Source organism: Podarcis tiliguerta, assembly GCF_965153285.1.
Source record: "Podarcis tiliguerta genome assembly, chromosome: 10".
In the NCBI taxonomy this organism is placed as follows: Eukaryota; Metazoa; Chordata; class Lepidosauria; order Squamata; family Lacertidae; genus Podarcis; species Podarcis tiliguerta.
Genome location: NC_139543.1, coordinates 44,432,068 through 44,452,981, shown reverse-complemented (window position 1 = coordinate 44,452,981; position 20,914 = coordinate 44,432,068). Strand labels below are relative to the sequence as shown.

At 44.6% G+C, this 20,914-nt stretch overlaps 1 protein-coding gene across 4 annotated transcripts in view; it reads right to left on the bottom strand.

Moving 5' to 3' along the window:
- Positions 1–8,737: 8,737 nt before the first annotated feature.
- ENTHD1 (ENTH domain containing 1) overlaps positions 8,738–20,914 on the bottom strand; it is a 37,821-nt gene continuing 25,644 nt past the window's right edge. For all 4 annotated transcript variants that reach the window (XM_083400453.1, XM_083400456.1, XM_083400454.1 and 1 more), the window contains 2 exons: positions 12,625–13,065; positions 8,738–9,553 (listed from right to left, as the gene is read on the bottom strand). In XM_083400453.1, coding sequence (XP_083256579.1) covers positions 8,961–9,553; positions 12,625–13,065 — 1,034 coding nt within the window. In that variant the 3' untranslated portion in view covers positions 8,738–8,960. The remainder of the gene's footprint in view (positions 9,554–12,624; positions 13,066–20,914) is intronic.

The window sequence follows — 20,914 nt, the reverse complement described above, 5'->3', positions numbered from 1 at the left end:
CCACGCAAATACCTTTGCTGTCCACGGCCAGGTTCAATAATCCTGTCTTCAGCGTACGGCAGAAGCTATGCAGCAGCAAAAGTGCTATTGTATGTATGTGCTGTTTGCCCATATTTTGGAAAGGGATGTTTGCCCTTGCTGTCTATCATCTCGTTCGTATCCTGCCTTTCCTGCAAGGAGCTGCATGTGGACTTGCCTCATTTTAACAGCAGGCTAATGCATTTACAGTAGCGTAGCTACAGGCACATAAGTATATAGCACTGCTCTTTTTAATCATGAATTTCAAAAAAAGGTGTTTAGAAATACTCAGCATGGTTTAGTCAAGAGCAAGTCCTCATCCAGATTGCAGCGGGGGCTGCTATTTACTTTGAATGCATCTCTTCTTTGACCCTCATTTGGCTGTACGCCAACAGGAGTCACGGAATCATCTGCCTTGGAGGTTTCGAACCAGAAAAAGGACAGACATCTTTCCTGGAGCCTTGAGGTCTTCTTGTCTTAGGAAACTAAGACAAGAACAGATATCCTACTGCTCCCCTTCAATCTCTATGGATCTATGGTGGTGTGTAAGACACGAGGGACAAGTCAGCATGCTCTCAGCCAGTCCTGGAAATCACTATGAGGGAGAAGAAGAGATGAGGAAGGTTGTAGGACCAGGAGCTAGAGCAGTGAAAGAACAGTCCCTTAAATTGCATGTTGTTATTTTTATTTGTTATGTGCTACTGCCTCTGTTAATACACTCGGATTTTGCTGGAGGGAGAGTGCCTATGAAGGTGGGCATGGTATAATCTGGAAACAAACGTGTTTCCACACATTTCCACACATGGTATAATCTGGAAGCAAATGCTACAGAGGGATTTCTCTAGCAAAGCCTCATGGAGGAAAGCAACGCTTCCCCCACCGCCAGCCTCAAAGCCAGGTTGGAGAGCGCTGTTTTCCCCCACCGCCAGCCTCAAAGAGCAGACTCTCCTGGCTTCAGCGGAAGCAACGCGAAGCCTCCGGAGCGCAGGCTTCGGAGGCTTCGCGTTGCTATCGCTGAAGCCAAGGAGCCTGCATTCGCCCCGTAGGGCGCGCACACATTTCCCCTTCACTTTTGGAGGGGAAAAAGTGCGTCCTATCCTATAGGGCGAAAAATACGGTATACAAGACAGACTCTGCCAGCATTTTCTTTTTATTTCATTATATTTATATCCTGTCTTTCCTCCATGATAGCTTACATGCTTTTCTTCCTCCCTGTTTGATCAAATTAGGCTAAGAGATCCTGAATAGCCCTCGGTCACCTAGTCATCATGGTTGAGTAGGGATTTGAATCGCAGTCTCCCATGGCCTAGCCCAACCCTTTAATGGTACATTGCAGTACATTTTCTACCAGTTCCCTTTACCAGCCACAGAATATTCTGAAATCAAGTAATCCACACCTTTAATTCCATGGTACTATGGGATGGAAGGTCCCACTGCTCTAAGACACATGTTGTGGAAAATAACATTCTGACTGCCTGATGATCAAACCCTGTAGAATCGCAGCTTCAGCCACAGAGTGAGGGATGCTCAGCCGATACCTCACATGACCTTTTCCCTCGGCATTGTTTTCCAAATTCAAAGCCAAATCTTGCTGTTTACATGCTCCTTGCTGTTTTCCTCCTTTCCTATCTAACATTGTCAGTCACATCCATGGGAAGATTAAGTGAAACGGAAGGTCGATTGATCCAGGGCACAATTTAAGACTTTCCTGTTCCAGAAGAATAAGCTCCTGACAGGATAAACAGGGCCTGTCATGTTCAAACTGGGAACTCCTGCTTGCTCATTTGTCTGCCCCCCTGTTCTGAGTACTGGAAACATAGAAAACAGCGGGGGGTAGAGGCCGTGGGGGTGGGGGTGGGGTTGTTGTTGTTGTTGTTTTAATCTCTGAGGCTGCAGGGCTTGCTAACCGCTAGCTGTTTGGGTGCTTCCTCTGCGAATACGAAGTGCAATGGTGCAAGCTACTAGTATGCACCACAGGATACCCAGAAAACAACAGAGCTAGATCCATTAATTGCTTGTGCATCTCTAGGCCCGCTGGATCAAGTTTGGTTTCTAGGAGAAGCATAACATGTATGAAACGATACACCAGTCATTCAAAATGCTGAAACCTTGTGAGGTACACGTTCTTCATCAGATCACCTGCTCCCAATCTTTCTCACTATGGTGAGATTTATTTCTGTTCAAATTATAGTGATTATTTCCAAATTTGCATGTGCACATTTTTTTTACAAATCTGTGTTCTCTTTTGGCTTTTTGGTAGCCATTCCCACACTGTGTGTGGAACTCTTTACAGATCCATATAACCTGTACAGTCCTCATAGCTTGCCTGTTTGCTTTACAGGACTGAGTCAGAAGTACAAGGGTCAGTCTAGTGTGATCTGTGATGCATCCTCCAGCTGTGTCGTCCTCTGATTTTGCAGCAGCAGGAGAGACTAAACTAAACCTTGGTAAACAGGCTGCAATGACTCCACCATTTTTCTTTTTTTCCCCTTTTTTCTTTGTAAAAAAGCAAAGCCTTTTGTTCAGATCATCTGAGATAGAAAGGGCTCCTAGTACCTGCTTAATACCTTTTCCCTTCCTTTAATTGGCAAGGACCTATTATCTCTAGATCAGCTCCGCAAAGCAATGACTGGGGATTTATACTCTTTGATCCCAGTTGCTTTGATTCTAACAGCTTTTAACTTACCTTATTTATTCTGTAAAAGTGAATTCAAGCCAACATTATCTGCCCTGGGTTAAATCATAGCAAATGTGGAAATACTATATTTAAGAAAGCAAAAAGCAGGTGCAAAAACACAAAATGAGAAATAATGTGTTTGAGTGGCAGATAGGGTGTGGGTGTATAATGTATTTTATAGCTTTATAAGATGCCATATATCCTATATATATATATATAGGATATATAGGATATATTATAAATATATAATAGGATATATATATTTATTTATTGAATTTATCTCTCTCTCTTCCTCCCAAAGAAGCCCGGGTCGTTTTTGTTTTAAACAAAACCAATGCAGTAAAGTGGCCTACAAACAACAGCTAAAAGCATTCTGAAAGTGGTTACAGCTAAAAACATTCCATCTAGTGATCTTGAGGTTCCTATGAACAACCATTAAATTCCTCAGTAAACACAGATGTTTTCAAAGCCCTCCTGAAAGTTAGTAATAATGGAGACAGATGCACTAGGGCATTTCACAATTAGACAGCTACCACTGAAAAGCCCCTATCCTGGCTCAGTGCCATCCAGGGAACCCCCAGAGTTGGCACCACAAATAAGACCTCACCTGCCAAAAGTAGGTTCCAAAATGGTTGTTATTGAGGAAGCTGCCCTTTCAGGTACTTAGGCCCCAGGCCCTTTATAGGCTGGTACTAAATTGAAAAACACCCTAAACTGAGCCATGAGAGTAACATAATGAAACCCTAAGCCCAATGGTGGGGAAACGTAGTCCCTGTGGTCCAGTGAGGCTCTCCAGGGCTCTGTCTGTCTGGCCCTCAGAATTGTCCCCAGGCTACACCTCTTACAGGCCTGGCTTGGTCCCCATATACACCTCAACTGTCCTGATTTGACTGGGACATCGTGAAATTACAGAAGCCATCTTGGATTCTGACTGGATCCTGGGATGTCCCGTTTTGGCAAGCTCACAGCCCCCAAAGATGCCCATTTTGTGGGTGGGGGCAAGATCGTAGCCTCCAAAGACACATATTTTGGGGGCACTCATAGAGGCAGTGGCAGCATATAGGCACAGGGGGGTGGACCTTGACACCCTCTTTGTCCCCGCAGCCCTCACCCTCGGCAATAGTGAGAGACAATAGTGTTTGAAAACCAGTTCATGTGGTCCCTGTGCTGCAGACGTCTACATTATATTGTTCTTCATCTGCTGCTGCTTTCTGTATTGTGTTAAACTGTTTTTAGCTGTTGTTATTGCATTTTGTACATTGCCTTGAGACATGCGTGGAAGATAATTAATTAATTAATTACTAGCTTAACGATGTTGTTGCTGCAGCAGCAGGAAAGGGCTCATTATTGTGTGAGTGGTTGGGGAGCAGTGACATTCAAAATTATGCCCACGTGGTACCTAAATTTCATCAAAAAGTGCACAGCTTTAAAATTATTTTGAAAATAGGTTATCTTCGAGCAAGCTTGTCTCTAGCATATGAGTAATTATTTCAATTGTCTGTTTTCACATGCCGTGGATTAAATGTCCTCTAGAAACATAGGGCAGTTGTCGCAGAAAGTATTATTTTCCCCTCAGTGAATTCCTGATCATTTTCAAATTCTATTTAACAGCAGCCTGGTGACTTTATTTATGTTCCAACACCTGCTTGAATCAGGCATTTAGAGCACAGATTCAAAAAGTTTGGCTTTTCCGTGTTAATTGCATTTTATATTTTATTTCTCCCTTTTGGAATGTTGCACATCTCAGATGCCAGAAGCAAGGAAACATATTAAGCTAAAGGTCAAAGAACTGAATTTGTAACTCAACAAAAACCCAACAAAACATTTGGCCACGTTCCATCGCACTCTTTACTGTTGACATGACTCAAGGGGTTTGCAGATGCATGTTTGTGTGATTTAAAAGTGAAGCACTTTTTTCATTTTCAAAAAAAAACATTCACAGCACTTCAGAGACTAAGACTCAAAATCAGAAACATACTTGATGGTTTCGTGAGGAGGATTTTTCACTTTTTAAAATTTAGAGGTTCCAACAAAAAGGTAGTTAAGGCTGCAATTTTATGCTTCTTAACAGAGTGCCCCATGGGCCATAGGATTCCACATATTTCCCTCTCTAAGGATGGGTGTGTTGTGCTTGGGCCATGTCTGGGCAGCATGATGTTTGAGCCATTCTCTTTGATCACCTGCTGCCAGATACTCACAAATTGCATTTCAAAACCCTGAGAATATACTCTGTCAATGATCAGATCAGTTATAAGAATACAAGTTGGCTTTGGTCATCAACCTGGGTGCTTCTGGCTGCCATTTTATCTCCACAGTCTAAAGATGAAACATGAGGGGAAAGGTTTTGAAGCAGAAGTGACTCACAACCCAGCCCATGCCAAAGGCAGCTGTTAGGCATATTTATCAAACTTTTTAAAAGAGTAAGTTGTGTTTGTGGAGGAATAAATCATTTGTTGTCAATACAGTATTTTCAAGGTGTTCAGTGAAGGCTGATTCCTAGATGTGTCCAAGGCTTTTGTCATCATTTTGGGGTCAGAATCAAACAGTGTTGCCTGGCTGATTCTCTTACAGACAAGCAATGCTGATTAATTATTTGAGTCTGTCCGTGACCAACTAGAGTCATGGCAAGAAGAATCCATATTTGCTTTGGTTCAGTTCACTAAATGGAAGTGAACTTATTTTCTGGCTGGGAACAAGTGGGCTAGTGTTGAGTGTTGGATCTTCATGAATTGGTGATTTAACTGCCCCATCTTAACCCGATGACAAAATGATGATGCACCGAGCAACCATGTTTTTTTGGGAGATGTGAGGAGTAGCAATCAGGGTGTGCGGTGGAACAATCAAATTACCACTTTACATGTGACGTACAGCACTTGCTACTTCCCCAGCCACACACATGGCCACTGTACTGTGATAATGTAAATTAATCCTGAACATCTTTTGGAGCATTTCCTTAGACCTTTGGGTGTCTACCAGCTTGCAGTGTGGATGAGGTTAAGATCAGGTTCCTAGGAAGCCAAATCTTGCATTAGATTGTGCAATGCAAAACATGTCTGCGGATGTGAGCACTGAATGCTAATAACCTTGACAATTTTTATTTATTCAACTTCAGAATTTATAAGCCACTCTGTATTTAAGGAATATCTGAAATAAATTCACAGAGATAATTCCTGCAACCTGCTTCTAGAAAAAGGAGATATTTACTAATGCCGTTTTGAAGTAGAAATGGATGTAGTCTCTCTTGTCCCTTTAGCCTACTTTCTCTGCATTGAGTAGAGCAAACAATTCTGCTTCATAACACAGTCTGCACATGTCCCCTTCTATAATGGCTTTACCTTTATAGGGAAATTGCTGAGCATTCTCGATGGATTCTCCCCACTTCCAGGGTGGCTTCTGGCAACCACCATTAGGGAGCTGTTTTCAAAGCTCAATTAGTCTAGCTGTTTGCCTCAAGACATAAGTGGTAGTTGTTTGACATGCATGCTCAATTTGTCCCCATATGCAGTATATCTACAAGTGCTCAGGAATTATTATAGCCCTGACTTGTTTTCTTAAGCTCTTGGGAGAAACAGACACACAGATACACCATTTATTTCAACTTAAGGATGAAAGTTATTTCTTTCATCTTATCAAGTTGGCTCTTGCCTGCAAAAGCATACATCACAATCAATGCATTGGTCTTTCTGATTCCACACGGGAAAAACCTATAGTCCTGCTGAGCTGTTCTATCAACATAGAGATGAGGAAAGAGAAAACAAGAGAGCCATTGGTCTGGTTGTAAGGCACGTGTCAGACCAGGCTTGGTGAGGCAGCACCATCCTCCATTGATGATCAGGTGGGGTGGGGTCTGATGTGACATTGCTTCTTGGAGAGCATTTTGTCAATGGAGTTGGGCTTTCAAGTCTCAATGAAAAATGGCATGCTATTATACCATGTTTAATGTTGGAGCAGCTTTCTTGTAAAAACACGTTTTGGTGCTTCTGCAATTTTAAATCTGTGCTATAGAATATAAATCCAAGAATTGGGAGCTCAGGCTAGCATCTTGACATTTAATAGGCAACAAAACAGTTCTAACATTGTCGTAAATAATAATAGCAATAGCGTTACCATCGGAAAAATGCTAAATGAAAAGTTTTAAAATGCTGTTCTCTGGCAGGGTTTCAGATTCTCAGCAGAAGTTTTTGAATGGCGCTAGGTGAAATAATAGAATGGGGGGAGGAGTTACCTACCTTTCAGGGGATCTGCCCACCCCAATAATTTACAACATAATAAATATGCTTTAAAAAATCAAGTGATTAAGATAAGAGTAAAGTAATAAAGCAACATTAAAAATAGAAGCAGCAGTTGAAATAAATATTAAAACGCAGCACAATAAAAATCAAGGAAATGTCAACTGGAAGACCAACAGAGAGAACAACACATATGGGGTGGGGTGGTGCAATGTAATTCAAATTGCAATTTGGCTACCACAGAGAACACCCTGTTCCTGGTCTTCTCTCCAACCTCTCTCCAGTGGACAGGCTGTGATTAGCCCTGCCTGTGTTTTCTAGTAGGGCAGGCATGGGGAACCTTGGCCCGCCAGATGTTGCTGAACTACAACTCCAATCATTCCTTGTTATAGTTTTCTGGGGCTGATGGGAGTTGTAGTTCAGCGACATCTGAAGGGTCAAAGGCATTGTTGCACACCATCCCAATCTCTGAGTGGTGTCTTTAGGATGCATGGTTTATTTACACATATATACAACCTGAGCTAGGGGACGCGGATGGCGCTGTGGGTTAAAGCCTCAGTGCCTAGGGCTTGCCGATCGAAAGGTCGGCAGTTTGAATCCCCGCGGCGGGGTGCGCTCCCGCTGTTTGGTCCCAGCGCCTGCCAACCTAGCAGTTCGAAAGCACCCCTGGGTGCAAGTAGATAAATAGGGACCGCTTACTAGCGGGAAGGTAAACGGCGTTTCCGTATGCGGATCTGGCTCGCCAGAGCAGCGATGTCACGCTGGCCACGTGACCCGGAAGTGTCTTCGGACAGCGCTGGCCCTTGGCCTCTTTGAGTGAGATGAGCGCACAACCCTAGAGTCTGTCAAGACTGGCCCGTACGGGCAGGGGTACCTTTACCTTTACAACCTGAGCTTATGATGGAGGTGCTCACAGCATTAACACCTCAAGTGTGTCTTGCTTCTCCCATAGCCACATCCTTGGACCCCAGGAGAAATCAGCCAGTTGCTGGCTGCTTCTTTTGATGGAGTTGCTGCTGGATCATTTGCTCAAGCTGCTCCATCTGTTGCTCTGGAACTTCTCATTCCTAGCTCACACACATACACAATTTCTAACTCTGGCCTTTGTCTTTCTAACTAACAAGCACAATGCCACTTCCTTTGTTACCTTAATGGTCCATACTTCAGAGGCCATTATCAAGAAACTTGCCTGGTTGTTCCAGCAATGTGAATCACTGCTGGATCCAGGAATTGGAAGGGACTCAAACATTAGTGCCTACCACCCCACCACAAACCCCTCACAACAGTATCATGTTCACTTTATGACACCACGTGATTTCTTCTGGGAAAATGTCACTAGTCTCTTATTGTCCCATAAGGTATTTATCAGATGGCATATACACTATTCATTGTAATTAGATGGTTTGGCTTTCTTATTGGCATTTCCATTACTGTTTCCCATTGCAGGAACTTTCAAATCAATGAACATGGGTTACGTTTTGTGTATTTTCTTCCTGTGACCTTAAGAGCCGCCAGGTAGTTTTAATGAACTTGTGTTTGGCCCAAAGGGGTCCTGTGTGCACTGATCTATTGAGCACTTATTGCAAATATTGGTGACCTCCATTTTCATGTTGTTTCATGGGTGGCATGGAATTTTAGGTATGCAGAGGCACTGAGGAATAAAAGGAAATATGGTCAGCATTTTCAGATAGTTACCTAACTGCTCTTTATTTCTGGAGCTAATGCTTTGTTTTTAGTGCTTAACTCAGAAGCGTTGGTTTCAAATATTCAATAAATCAAGCTGCAATTTCAAATAATGAAAATATTAACCACATTTAAAATACAAAGATTTCAACAACAATTTATTTTTCATAACAAGAATGACAGGTACACATTTGTGTGTGCACATATATAAAAACATCTCTTTAAATTAAAACATTACTTCAGCTCTAAACTATGAGATCTAGCGAATTATGTAAAGCTGATGAGTAAGGCAAGATACATAACAGATCCAAGGTTCCTTAATTAAGTTGCCATTGTGAGTGCCAGGGTCAGCTTCAGCAGTCTGGGGGAGCTGCCAAGATTTTGCTCATATTTTGCATGGAAGCCACCATATTTGTCAACTCACTACTGATAGTATGCAGCTCCTTTGCCATACTGCAGAAGTCCCCTCTAAGTCCACAAACGGCGTTTTTAATCTCTTCCAAAAGGGTCATGGCTTTTTGTTCAGTGTTCGTACAAAGGAAGTGTGTACCGGGCAGATCAGCAGCAGAAGACTCAATTGCGGCAGCCACAGGGCGTGTATCATGCACCACATTGTCTTCCCAACTCTCAGAATAAGCGCGGCAAGTTCTACGCCTACAACTATCAATGTTTTTGACCGGACATTTTGAATTATCTGGAAGAAGACTTAGGATGTTAGCATTTTCAAATACATCAGGCACTTGGCAGGGAGAAAGGGAATTTGCAATCCTTTCTTTGAGATCGTTAAAGAAAAGAGAAGGCAGTCCAGGTGGTGGTGTGAGCAAATAAGAAGGTCCACGGGAAGGAAAACAATGAGGCTGTGGGGTGTTGTTTGGAACGGCTGACTCGGGGGATGACATTGAGAAAGTGGAAAAGGAGGATGTTGTTCCCATTGAGCCGGCAGAGTCTGAAATGTACATGAAAGAAAAGTACGTAATGTTATACATTATTTGCCAAAAGTAGATATTCATTTTTAAGACCCCCTGGACTGTGCTGGCATCTTACTGAAAATAAATGGAAGTATCTAACTTACAATGTGCCATGTTCAAAGAAACAACAAACAAATTGAAAGCAAAACATGGCTTTCAATAACACAATGGAATCTGGAGCTTAAGATAGTGAGATTTATTTATTTATTACCTGGATCAGCTGTTCATCCAGATGGGGCTTGTCCATTTACATTATTGGATATGCAAGTTCAAGGAACAGGTCTTAGGAACTTCCCCTGAAACAGCAGAATGCTGGCAATGGATATGCCTTAAAGTGATCAGGCCTTTTATCCCCGTCTAATCAATACATGGAATGAGAGAAGGGCATTTATTCTTTCGCCTCAGGCAATATTACAGCTCCTGAATGGCAACACTTCACACAGCCAGACTGCATTTGTACTGTGTCCAGTGCGAGGGTCTGCTCAATAGTGTGGAACGTATGGCAACTGACACAAGAGGTGTTCCATGTGACTGATGTGGGAAGCCAGATCATTTGCAAGAGAAAGACTAGATTCAGTAATGCAGTGAAGTTTGTAGAGAGGTCCGTTGCAACGGCATTGGGTATGCTCTGGCCGCCTCATGTGTTCCCCTGCCCCTCTCTCTCCCCAATCCCTTTTCATTTCTCCCCATAACCTCAGCATTCCTTTCTTCCTCATATCCCTTTCATGTCCTTTCCCTCACACTAAAGAAGTAATTTTGTGTTTTATTTTCAAGACTCATGAACAGGGCTGGTCCAATACAAATTGCTGCCTGAGGTGAAGGACAAAATGCCTCCCCTTCCCGTTCCATATAAAGAAGCTAAGAGGGGTAGCAGGTGAAACTTGCTTCAACACTGACTGCATACACGGTACTTTCAAAGCACATTCCCTCCACCCATCCCAAGAATCCTGGAAACTGTACTTTGTAAGAATGTCAGGAATTGTAGCTCTATGAGAGGTGAACTACAATTCCCAGGATTCATGGGGAGTACTTGAAATGCATGGTGTGTATGCAGCCACTGGTGATGATGGGACAGTGTACTCCACTGTATCTGAGGGCAACAGAGCAGGTCATGTGGCACACACAATTCTGTCATCCAATACCTTGCCTCTGCTACTCATCCACCCCCAAAATTGCCACCCAGTCTTCCCAACGGTAGAGCCAGCTCTCCCCATGAACATAAAATGCTTTGTGCATAACAGTTCAGCTTTTTTCATGGCTTGACACCTGGAACTCCCAAATGTTTCCGTGAGTGAGGGTTGCGGGGAAATGCTGGAAAACTTTAATTCCTTAGTTCTGACTCTTCATTTTGGGATATTCAGTAACTGTCAAATATCTGAACAGACTATTACTGACACGTAGCATTTTCTGCATAGAATTTTACTCACGTGCAAAGAAAATAAATGGATACAATCTGTTCACGTGTCACAATTTTTAAAATTGTATGGTATAAAGGTCAGAATGTTAAAAGACTGGGGAAATTGATATGGTATTGCAAAAGATGACCACTAGTTTCAAATAAATAAAGAATAAATTGGGCATGATTGTGCATGCTGTTAACATGCCTCTTTTTTATATAAAAATAACGGAAGTGAGAAATCATGACCCCATAGAGAGGGAGGGATGTTAAATCCTTCCCCCATATCATGATCACTGTGAATGTTGTTGGGCCAAATCAGACAATATGGTAGTCTTAGGGGGTGATTTTCACTCAAATTGCAGTGCAAGTGGAAAATGTTGTCCTGTTCCCCCTTTGCTGCATCCCCATTCTTGATAGGGTACCCTGCACCTGCTGTTTTCAAAGTAAAAAACAAGACATGTTAAATGCATATGCACATTTCATGCATTGTCTGGCTTGGCCCAAAATTTGTCCATCATCTTGCAAGCAAGCTATCCTTGACCTGTTTGAATTCAGTATGCAGGAATGGACTAGTTATACAAATTCTTACAACAGCACTAAACTCATTAAGTTTCACCTTGGCTTCTGTTATTTAATATTTACTATGAAGCTTCCGAAAGGTGCCACTAAGGCTTTGTACACATTAGCAGCTTAAAATGCAGCAAGGTCGTTTTCTCCACTGCATTTCAAGTCTCATTTTTACAATGCTGTACACAGCAAAGAGGGGGTGCTGTTGTACTCAACCCAAGGCATCAAACAGCCGAATTTCTCAAGAAACTAAAGCCTACATATAGATTGTTGCTAATAGCATGTGTATTCAGCTTCAAACACCACTGGTGGTAGTCAGGGTTGGCTTACCCACGAGGCAAAGTGAGGCAGGATCCACAGGGGCAGCAGATCTCACCTGCAAGAAGTGGAATCCTGCAGTGCAATCCTTGGAGACCAGAGCACTCACCTCTACAGTGGCCTCTTGGCAAACAGGAGGACTTGCTGGTCTCCTCCCAGCCCTAGGGAGGAAATGGTGGGGTCTGCCTTCTGGGGTTTCCTGAGCTCTGCACCCACCTGGCGTGATTCACAGTGAGGCCCTTCCCCCTTCTATTGTGACAGCCTTTGATTCCCACTTCAACCATCAGGTAAGGTTGGTTTGATTCCCCACCTCCTCTTGCTCCCAATCTAGATCTTTATCCCCCTGTTGTTCTCAATGTAAATCTTCACTCATCCCTTCTTCCTGGAGGGGGGGGGGAGTGGGAGAGTGCAATTTTGTGGTGCACCTCAGGTGCCAAAATATATTAGGCTGGCCTTCGGGGTAGCACACTGGGCCTGGATTAGACAGTAAAATGTATGCAGCCATGACCACTTCAAAATAATGTCCACTTGATGTCCCTTTTAAATATAATAAGAGTTTTATCTGCTGTGTAAAGAGAATGCTATAAAAGCAATTACTAGCATCATAGACATTCACTAACAGTGTCTTAACATGAATCAATGGAACCCAACCCCCTGGGTATTATTCACAAAAGTATTACAGTTTTGCAAAAGCTATAGAGAAAGAATTTGGATGGTGAAGCAACAGGAATGTTTCTATGATGGACATGGAAGCCACAAGCTCACCTGGCCTTGGAGTTGGTTGGCTGCCTAAGCTGGCTGGCTGTACTGTGCTTGCCCTCAAGAAGCAGAAATTTTTCAGGCTAGATTCACTAGGTTCAAAAAGTTGCTGAGAAGAAGCTGGAGTTGTAGTTTTCGTTATGCTGTTTCCCAAAGAATCAAATGTTTGAAAAGTTGGAGATTGGTAGAGGGTTTCAACAGAGGCTTCAGTCTGACAGCAAACATAATCTGGTTTGGTGTTCTGTCTGTTGGTAGTGATAAACTCTTCTGGGCCCAATGACCAAAGATCAAGCAAAGTTTCTGCAACTTTGTGGCTGTATACACTGGACTGTGTCTTCGGAGGAGATTTAAGCATAGCTTTGGAAATAATAGAACTCTTTGATTTCCTGCCTGAATCCCATTTTGGAAAAGTTAAAGGATTTCTTTCTGAGGGATTCAAATAAGTACCTGCAAGGTAACAAAAGTTATGTCACAAAAAATAACATTATTTTTTCAATGGAAGTATATAGTTTCATTGTACGGGACGCGGGTGGCGCTGTGGGTGAAACCTCAGCGCCTAGGACTTGCCGATCGCATGGTCGGCGGTTCAAATCCCCGCGGCACGATGAGCTCCCGTCATTCGGTCCCAGCTCCTGCCCACCTAGCAGTTCAAAAGCACCCTTAAGTGCAAGTATATAAATAGGTAACGCTTAATAGCGGGAAGGTAAACGGCGTTTCCGTGTGCTGCTCTGGTGCCGGTTCGCCAGAGCAGCTTCGTCACGCTGGCCACGTGACCCGGAAGTGTCTTCGGACAGCGCTGGCCCTTGGCCTCTTTGAGTGAGATGGGCGCACAACCCTAGAGTCTGTCAAGACTGGCCCGTACGGGCAGGGATACCTTTACCTCTACCTTTATATAGTTTCATTAGTATATTATATCTTACATGATTGCCAAGTGGCTTCAAGGTGCATACAGCTAAAAAGCAGAAATATAACAACAGAAAACTACAGTATAAAAGATCATACAAGCAGCAGATAAAAGCTGTAAGACCAGCAGATAAAATCCAGATAAAACATCAATAAAACAGCAGGGTATCCAGTACTGTTAAAACTCCTAATAGGGCAAGTACATTAAATATATAGAGGGAATGTAAGTGGGGGGGAGTATAATGTCTAGATAGTTTGCTATTAATTTTTCTTTATTATTATTTATTAAATTTGTATAACACCCTCCATCCATAGATCTCAACAGTTCACAACATTAAAATATCAAAAGTTTTTTTAAAAAAACCCACAAAATACATAACAGCACATACACTGCCACACCTGCAGATGTAAAGGAGAAGTAGAGCTGTGTGTCATCAGCATATTGCTGACAAGATACCAGTACTCCAAACCTCTGGATAATCTGACTCAGTGGTTTCATGTAGATGCTAAATATCATAGGGGATACAACTGAACCCTAAGGAATCCCACACTGAAGGCTCCACGGGGCCAAAGAACATTCCTCAAGCATCACCCTCTGGAAATGTCCATCCCTATTTCAAATGTTTGAAAGAGGGATGGACATTTCCTTATTTGAAATAGGGAATTCAGATAAGGAAATGCCCATCCCTCTTTCAAATATCAGCCATAAAACTATACTATGACTTGAATATGACCTGATGAAACCTTGTTATTTCAAGCCTGGTTTCATGTAGCTAATCTATGTTACTGCACTTAAATATCTGTAATTATGAGCTATAATAATATTGTATTCAAATTTGTCTTGCTCAAGCTGAATGCTGATTTAGTGACTATAATACAGCCCTTAATGGCTATGTGTCCTATTTAAATGCTAATCATCTAGAAGTAGTTTTCTTCCTAGGAATCTCCATACCAATTTTATTCAATTGCCTATTATATTGTACAAATTTCAGTAAGGCAAATGAATGATCAAGAGTGATAAGGAACTAGGCTATATGCAAGCACAGCAGGGAGGTGAGGACCAAGCGCTGGAAGCGCCTGACATTAAAGATCCATAAACCTGACCTCCCACCCAAACATCAAGTTCAGGAGAATGCTTCAAGCCAAGCGTTTCATCTGGGAGGCAAACAAGGGAGCCAGTAAAAGACTTGCGTCAAAAGGCAACCTGGTCATTCCCCACCAGATTCCTGACTCTGAGATAAGGAGGAAAATGCATGCACACTATTTGAATAGCAATGCCCATCAACTTTGGGGGGAGCCTGGCCCCCTCATATATTTTATGGGGCCCTAGGAGTTGGCTTCTATACCTTTCAGTGAAAACCTCATATTCAGTCTTCACTGAGGCATTCTGCCTCAATATGACAAGCAGCAGGGAGTTTCTCAGTGTTCGGTACTGAAATCCACACTCATCAGCTCCTCTGACTTTCCTGAAGACTCCCAGGTGAAAGTAAAGACACTATCCTAATTTCATGTGTGCAAAATGAAAAGCTAATTTTCTGAGTGGGGGAGAAAAGGAGAACGAGTCAAAAATTACTGTGTCTGTGTAACTTGCTGGAATTCTCTGCTGTCCTAATCCATCCCACTTTCCTGCACAGATTAGCTGTTGATTAGTTTATAGAATTATGCGCATCCCTATTTCCCTATGTGGCAAGTACTCTTTGGTGAGAGAACCCTAGCAAAGATTTAAAATCACAAAATATGCAGCAAAGTAAAATGTGGAATATAGGTTTGACATCATTCCCTTCTAAGTTGCTGCCAAGTTTTCCTCTTCCCCATAGCATAAAAAGAGAAACCACATGTTTTACTTACAAATTCTTCAGAGGTAAAATTCATGTGCTTTTCCATACAGCAGTAAGAAAACACAGACAATAAAACTTATATTCCAAAGTAGGAAATGTTTCTAAATTATTTGTATAGAAACACAAAATTGGGCTTGTGTAAACCATGCAGTCTGAGTCTTTTATTTCTAAAAATAAAACAAGTTACTCAACCTTAACTCCCCAGATGTTGTTAGACTACAATTCCCATCCACCTCACCCTATTTGTACTCCTACAATAAATATGCAACTTCTCAGAAATTACTAGTGGCAAGGACTTCAGACTGACATGAGAACAAAATATTGTTCATTTCATGGTTTAAAAAAATCAACAGATGGATTGTGGTTTGTGCTTACTACAATCTGCACTTACTCTACTCTTTATCCCTGTGTTCTACTATCTTTGTCAGTCTACTTAACCTTTCAAAAAGATATTCCTGCTGACAAAACCAAGGATGTTTTCACAGTTTGAAACATAATGAATCTGAAAGTCTCTAGAGAGAAAGCTGATGACCCTCTTTGGAAAAATCAAATGTCATAAACTATTAGTATTATCTGACTTGTGCACATTATTTGTGGAAAGAAGCCACGTAAGGAATGAAAAGCCAGGGAAGTACTTTGGATTAAATCCAAGGCATTTTAATAACATAAAACTGTACCACTAGCATTAAGAGAAGGCAAGAGTACGTTCTCAGCAAAACAAATTAATTGAGATTTGACAGATTTGGATGTAACCCATGTTCAATTTGTTATCATTAGGAGTTATGCTGAAATTTGTCTTTAGGAAGTCTATTCTTCAAAGTGAATCCCAACCCCTAAGTTAGCTTTGATGAAAATGGAATACAGTGGTACCTTTGGTTGTAAACCAAAACAGGTTGTAACCCAAGGCGCACTTTCGCCAATGGGGCCTCCCCCCAAAAAAGGGTTGTAATAAAAAAAGGGGGGTTGTGATCCAAAAAAATGGGACACGCACTTCCAGGTTTGACGTGGTTGTAATCCAAAACGGTTGCAAACCAAGTGTCAGGGAACTGCCATCGGCAGGACAGGAGGTGCCAAGGCTCTCTGAGGTAGAGAGAGACTTGACACCTGAAGAGGGAACCAGTAGGGGGCGAACAGGAACGTCAAGGGAAGGGGAGTCGGAGGAATGGCTCAGAGATGCTCCCAGTGAAAACAGTGGGGAAGTCTCAGGGCCCCCTATAGGAACACCCGTTCCTCGGCGGAAACTGTCACGCAGAGAGTCCAGAAGACGTGTTTCCGTTAAGGAGCTTTTATGTTGGAAACGTTTCCGAAAGCAGCCACTTTCGGATTCTGCTAGCGACTGACGCAGCCATGCTGGAGGGGCTCCGTCACAGGCAGAGGTTTGAGAAGCGGTTCAAACTCTGAGGGATTGCAATTTACACACAAGCAGCTCTTCATCCCATCACAGCAATCCGAAAGTCATCGACAGCTAGCTTGTGCCAGGGAGAGGCATCATGAGCGAACCAGCAGGAACCGGAGGGGCAGCTGGAGGTCCAAGCCTGGAGGAAAGGTATAGGACGTTGGAAATCCAGCTTGCCTTGCAGACGGCGAGGCTGGAAGAAAGGAGGGCTCAGGATGCAGAGAGGGGGAGGGAGAAAGCCACCCCACTCAACAGAAAGATGCCAGGATTGGTGCAGAAATTTGGGGGGGACCCCAGGAACTACCATGCCTTTAGGACAGAGATGCAATATGCTCTCAATCTGCAATTTGATGACTTTCCTGATGAGGAATCGCGAGTGGCTTTTGTAATTAGCCACCTCGAATCAGGGGCGAAGGACTGGGTTAGACCCTTGATGGCAGCAAATAATGAGATCCTAAAGGACGCGATGAAGTTTTTTCGTGCCATGGACCTGATGTTTTCCAGTGACATTGAGCAGGGAGGAGTGCGAAGGCAGTTAATGGCTTGCAAACAGGGAAACCGGACTGTCCGTGAGTACTGGACTGAGTTCACTATGTTGATTCATCGATTGGGGTGGGACTTGGCTTCTGAGCCCATTCAAATGCTTTTTGAAGAGGGTCTGTCTTCGTCCTTGAAAGATGAACTTTCCCGGAACCCCAGAGCAGAGTCTATGGACCAGCTGACTAAAGCCGCGCTAGCCATTGGAGCGCGCCAGGAGGCGAGGGCTTTGGAGAAGCGGGAGGGGAAAGGAGAACGTTGGAGGGAGCTCCGCATTCCAGACATTCCAGAGCAGCCTTTCCCGCCGGCAGAGCCGATGGAAGTGGGAACAGCGCGTGCGCGCACAGTTTCAAACATCGGTGAAGGGCGGAAGAAAGAGGGAAAGGGCGGGAAAAAATGCTATCTCTGCCAACAGCCAGGACACTTTGCCAGAGTCTGTCCACGGAGAAAGGAATGGCAAGGCATGGCAGGAGCTGTTGGGGGAGAGGAGGAGGAAAGCACAGAGCAGGTAAAAGCCAACGCCTGGCTGCCGTCGGGGCACAGCAGCCAGGCTCAAAAGCAGTGAGAGTGCCCGCACCAGAACCTCCCAGGCCTGCTCTAGTGATAGAGGTGTTGCTAGAGCTGCCAAATGGACACCCCCTACAGATCAAAGCCCTGCTGGATTCAGGCAGCTCCTGTAATTTCATGAGTAAGGAGTTCGCAGCTGAGCACCAGATACAAACCCTCCCCTTAAGTAAACCCCTGCAGGTAACCACGATTGACGGCAGAGAGCTGTTGGGAGGAGAAGTGAACCAACAGACTGTTCCCATGATAATGAGGGTGGCAAGACACACCGAGAGGATAGCGTTCAATGTGGCCACATTGGGAGGAGCTCCCATTATTTTGGGGATGAGCTGGCTGGCACTTCACGATCCTCTAGTGGGATGGCACCAGAGGGTGGTCTCCTTTGGGTCGGCGCATTGCCTGGAACACTGCAAGCAGGGGAAGGATCCAGGGGGAGCCAAGATCACCTTAGCTGGGATGGAGGTAATGAAGCAAGGGGAGGTGCCTCCGCAATATGCAGATCTGAGCAACGTATTCAGCGAAAGAGAAGCGGACAAACTGCCGCCGCATAGACCCTTTGACTGTCAAATCAACCTACTCCCGGGGGCTCAACTCCCAGTGGGCAAGCTGTACGCCATGTCAGACAGGGAGATGCAGGAGCTGAGGGAGTTCATTGACAAAAACCTGAAGAGGGGTTTCATCAGAGAGTCCCGAGCGGTGGGGGGCAGCCCAGTGTTTTTTGTGGACAAAAAAAACACAGATAAGCCGAGACTTGTAGTGGATTTCAGGGCCCTGAACGCCGTGTCGGAACCCCTGGCCTTTCCTATGCCCCGAATTGATGACATTCTGACCAGGGTGAGGAAGGGGAAGATTTTTACAAAACTGGACCTGCGGGGGGCGTATAATCTGATACGAATAAGGAAGGGGGATGAATGGAAGACCACCATGTTCACCCCTTTGGGAGCATTTGAATACCTCGTAATGCCCTTCGGTCTCCAAGCCGGCTCCGCATGTTTTCAAGCTTTCATCAACCACGTCCTGGGGCCGTTGCTCTACAAGAATTGTGTGGCCTTTTTGGATGACGTGTTGGTGTATTCGGAAAATGAAGAGCAGCATGTGAGGGACGTGAGAGAAGTGTTGGGCCGGCTGCAAGCCAATCAGCTGTGGGTGAAACTGGAGAAGTGCCAGTTTCATGCCAAGGAGGTGGAATTCCTGGGGTACCGCCTGTCAGACCAAGGATTGGCCATGGATCCAGGCAAGGTCCAGGCGGTGCTGGAATGGAAGACACCGAAAACCAAGAAGGATGTGCAAAGATTCCTGGGGTTTGGGAACTTTTATCGGAAGTTCATCAAGAATTTTGCACACTTGACGGCGCCCATCACCGACTGCCTCAGTAGCAAGAAGAAATTTGTTTGGACGGCGGAGGCGGAGAGAGCTTTTGAAGAACTGAAAAGGGCTTTCGCTTCGGAAGAACAACTTCTGCATGTGGACCTACAGAAGCCCATGAGGGTGGAGACAGACGCGTCAGACAGAGCGGTGGGGGCGGTGCTCCTTCAGCCGGGAAGAAATACGTCAGGGTGGAGACCGTGTGCCTTTTTCTCGAGGAAGCTGAATAAGTCCGAGCGGAACTACACGGTGTATGACAGGGAACTACTTGCCATTCACGAAGCGTTCCGGAGGTGGAGACATTTATTGATTGGGGCACAACACAAGGTGCAAGTGTGCACCGACCACAAGAATTTGGAGTATTGGAGAACAGCTCGAGTACTCAACCAACGGCAAGTGAGATGGGCACAGGAATTTTCCAAATTCCACTTTGAGATTTGTTATGTACCAGGCCCAGAGAACGTCAGGGCGGACGCTCTCTCACGCAAACCAGAGTACTTGGAAGGGGAGGGGGCAAGCGAAGAAAGACATGTCATTCCTGAGGACCGCTGGGTGTGTGGGGCGGCGCTGGTGGGCAGACGAGAGCTGGTAGAAGAAACGGAAACTGACGAATATGCCCAAAATAAGCTCAGAGGCCTCAGGGGAGAGGGTGAGAGCCCGGAGGGTTTTGAAGAAAGAAATGGGGCATTGTATTACAAAGGGGCACTGTATATACCAGAAGGTGAATTGAGAGGGAGGGTACTCAAGCAGTTGCATGATAGTCCCACGGCGGGACATTTTGGACAACACAAGACCATGTGGATGGTCACCAGGGAGTTTTGGTGGCCCAAGGTGAGGGAAGATGTAAAGGAGTATGTAAGAGGGTGTGACCAATGCCAGAGGGCCAAGGGGGAAAGAAGGGCGCCGGCAGGGTTATTGGAACCACTACCCACGCCAGAACGGCCTTGGGAGGCGGTATCAATAGATTTTATGACGGATCTGCCCAAATCCAAAGGGAAGACGGCCATCATGGTAGTAGTGGACCTGTTAACTAAGATGTGCCACTTTGTAGCATGTTCACATGCAGTCACAGCGGAAGAAACAGCGAAGTTGTTTGTAGAACACGTCTTCCGGCTGCATGGCGCCCCCTTGAGGGTTGTCTCGGACCGCGGGAAACAATTTACTTCCAGGTTCTGGAGGAAGCTCATGAGCTTGCTGCACGTGGAAGTCAATTTTTCGACGGCCCGGCATCCTGAAACCAATGGGCAGGCGGAAAGAGCAAATGGCATCCTCCAACAATATCTGAGGTGCTATGTCAATGACAGAGGGAATGATTGGGTCGAAAAGCTGGCGCTGGCAGAATTTGCCTACAACAATGCGGAGCATGTGTCCACAGGGATGAGCCCCTTTTTGGCCAATTACGGGTGTCACCCCAGGGCATTCCCGGGGGAGGGGGGCGAGAGATGGAGCGTCCCAGCGGCCGAACAGTTTGTAGAAGAGATGGAAGCGATCCATCGTCAGCTTCAGCTCAACTTAGAAAGGGCCAAGGCTCAATATAAGAAGCAGGCAGACAAGAGCAGGAGGGAAGGTGAAACCATAAGGGTGGGGGATCAGGTGTGGTTGTCCACCCAAGGGTTGCCGTTCAAAGGGGGTTGTAAGAAATTAAGACCCAAGAGATTGGGACCCTTTGAGGTCATTCAGCAGGTCAACCCAG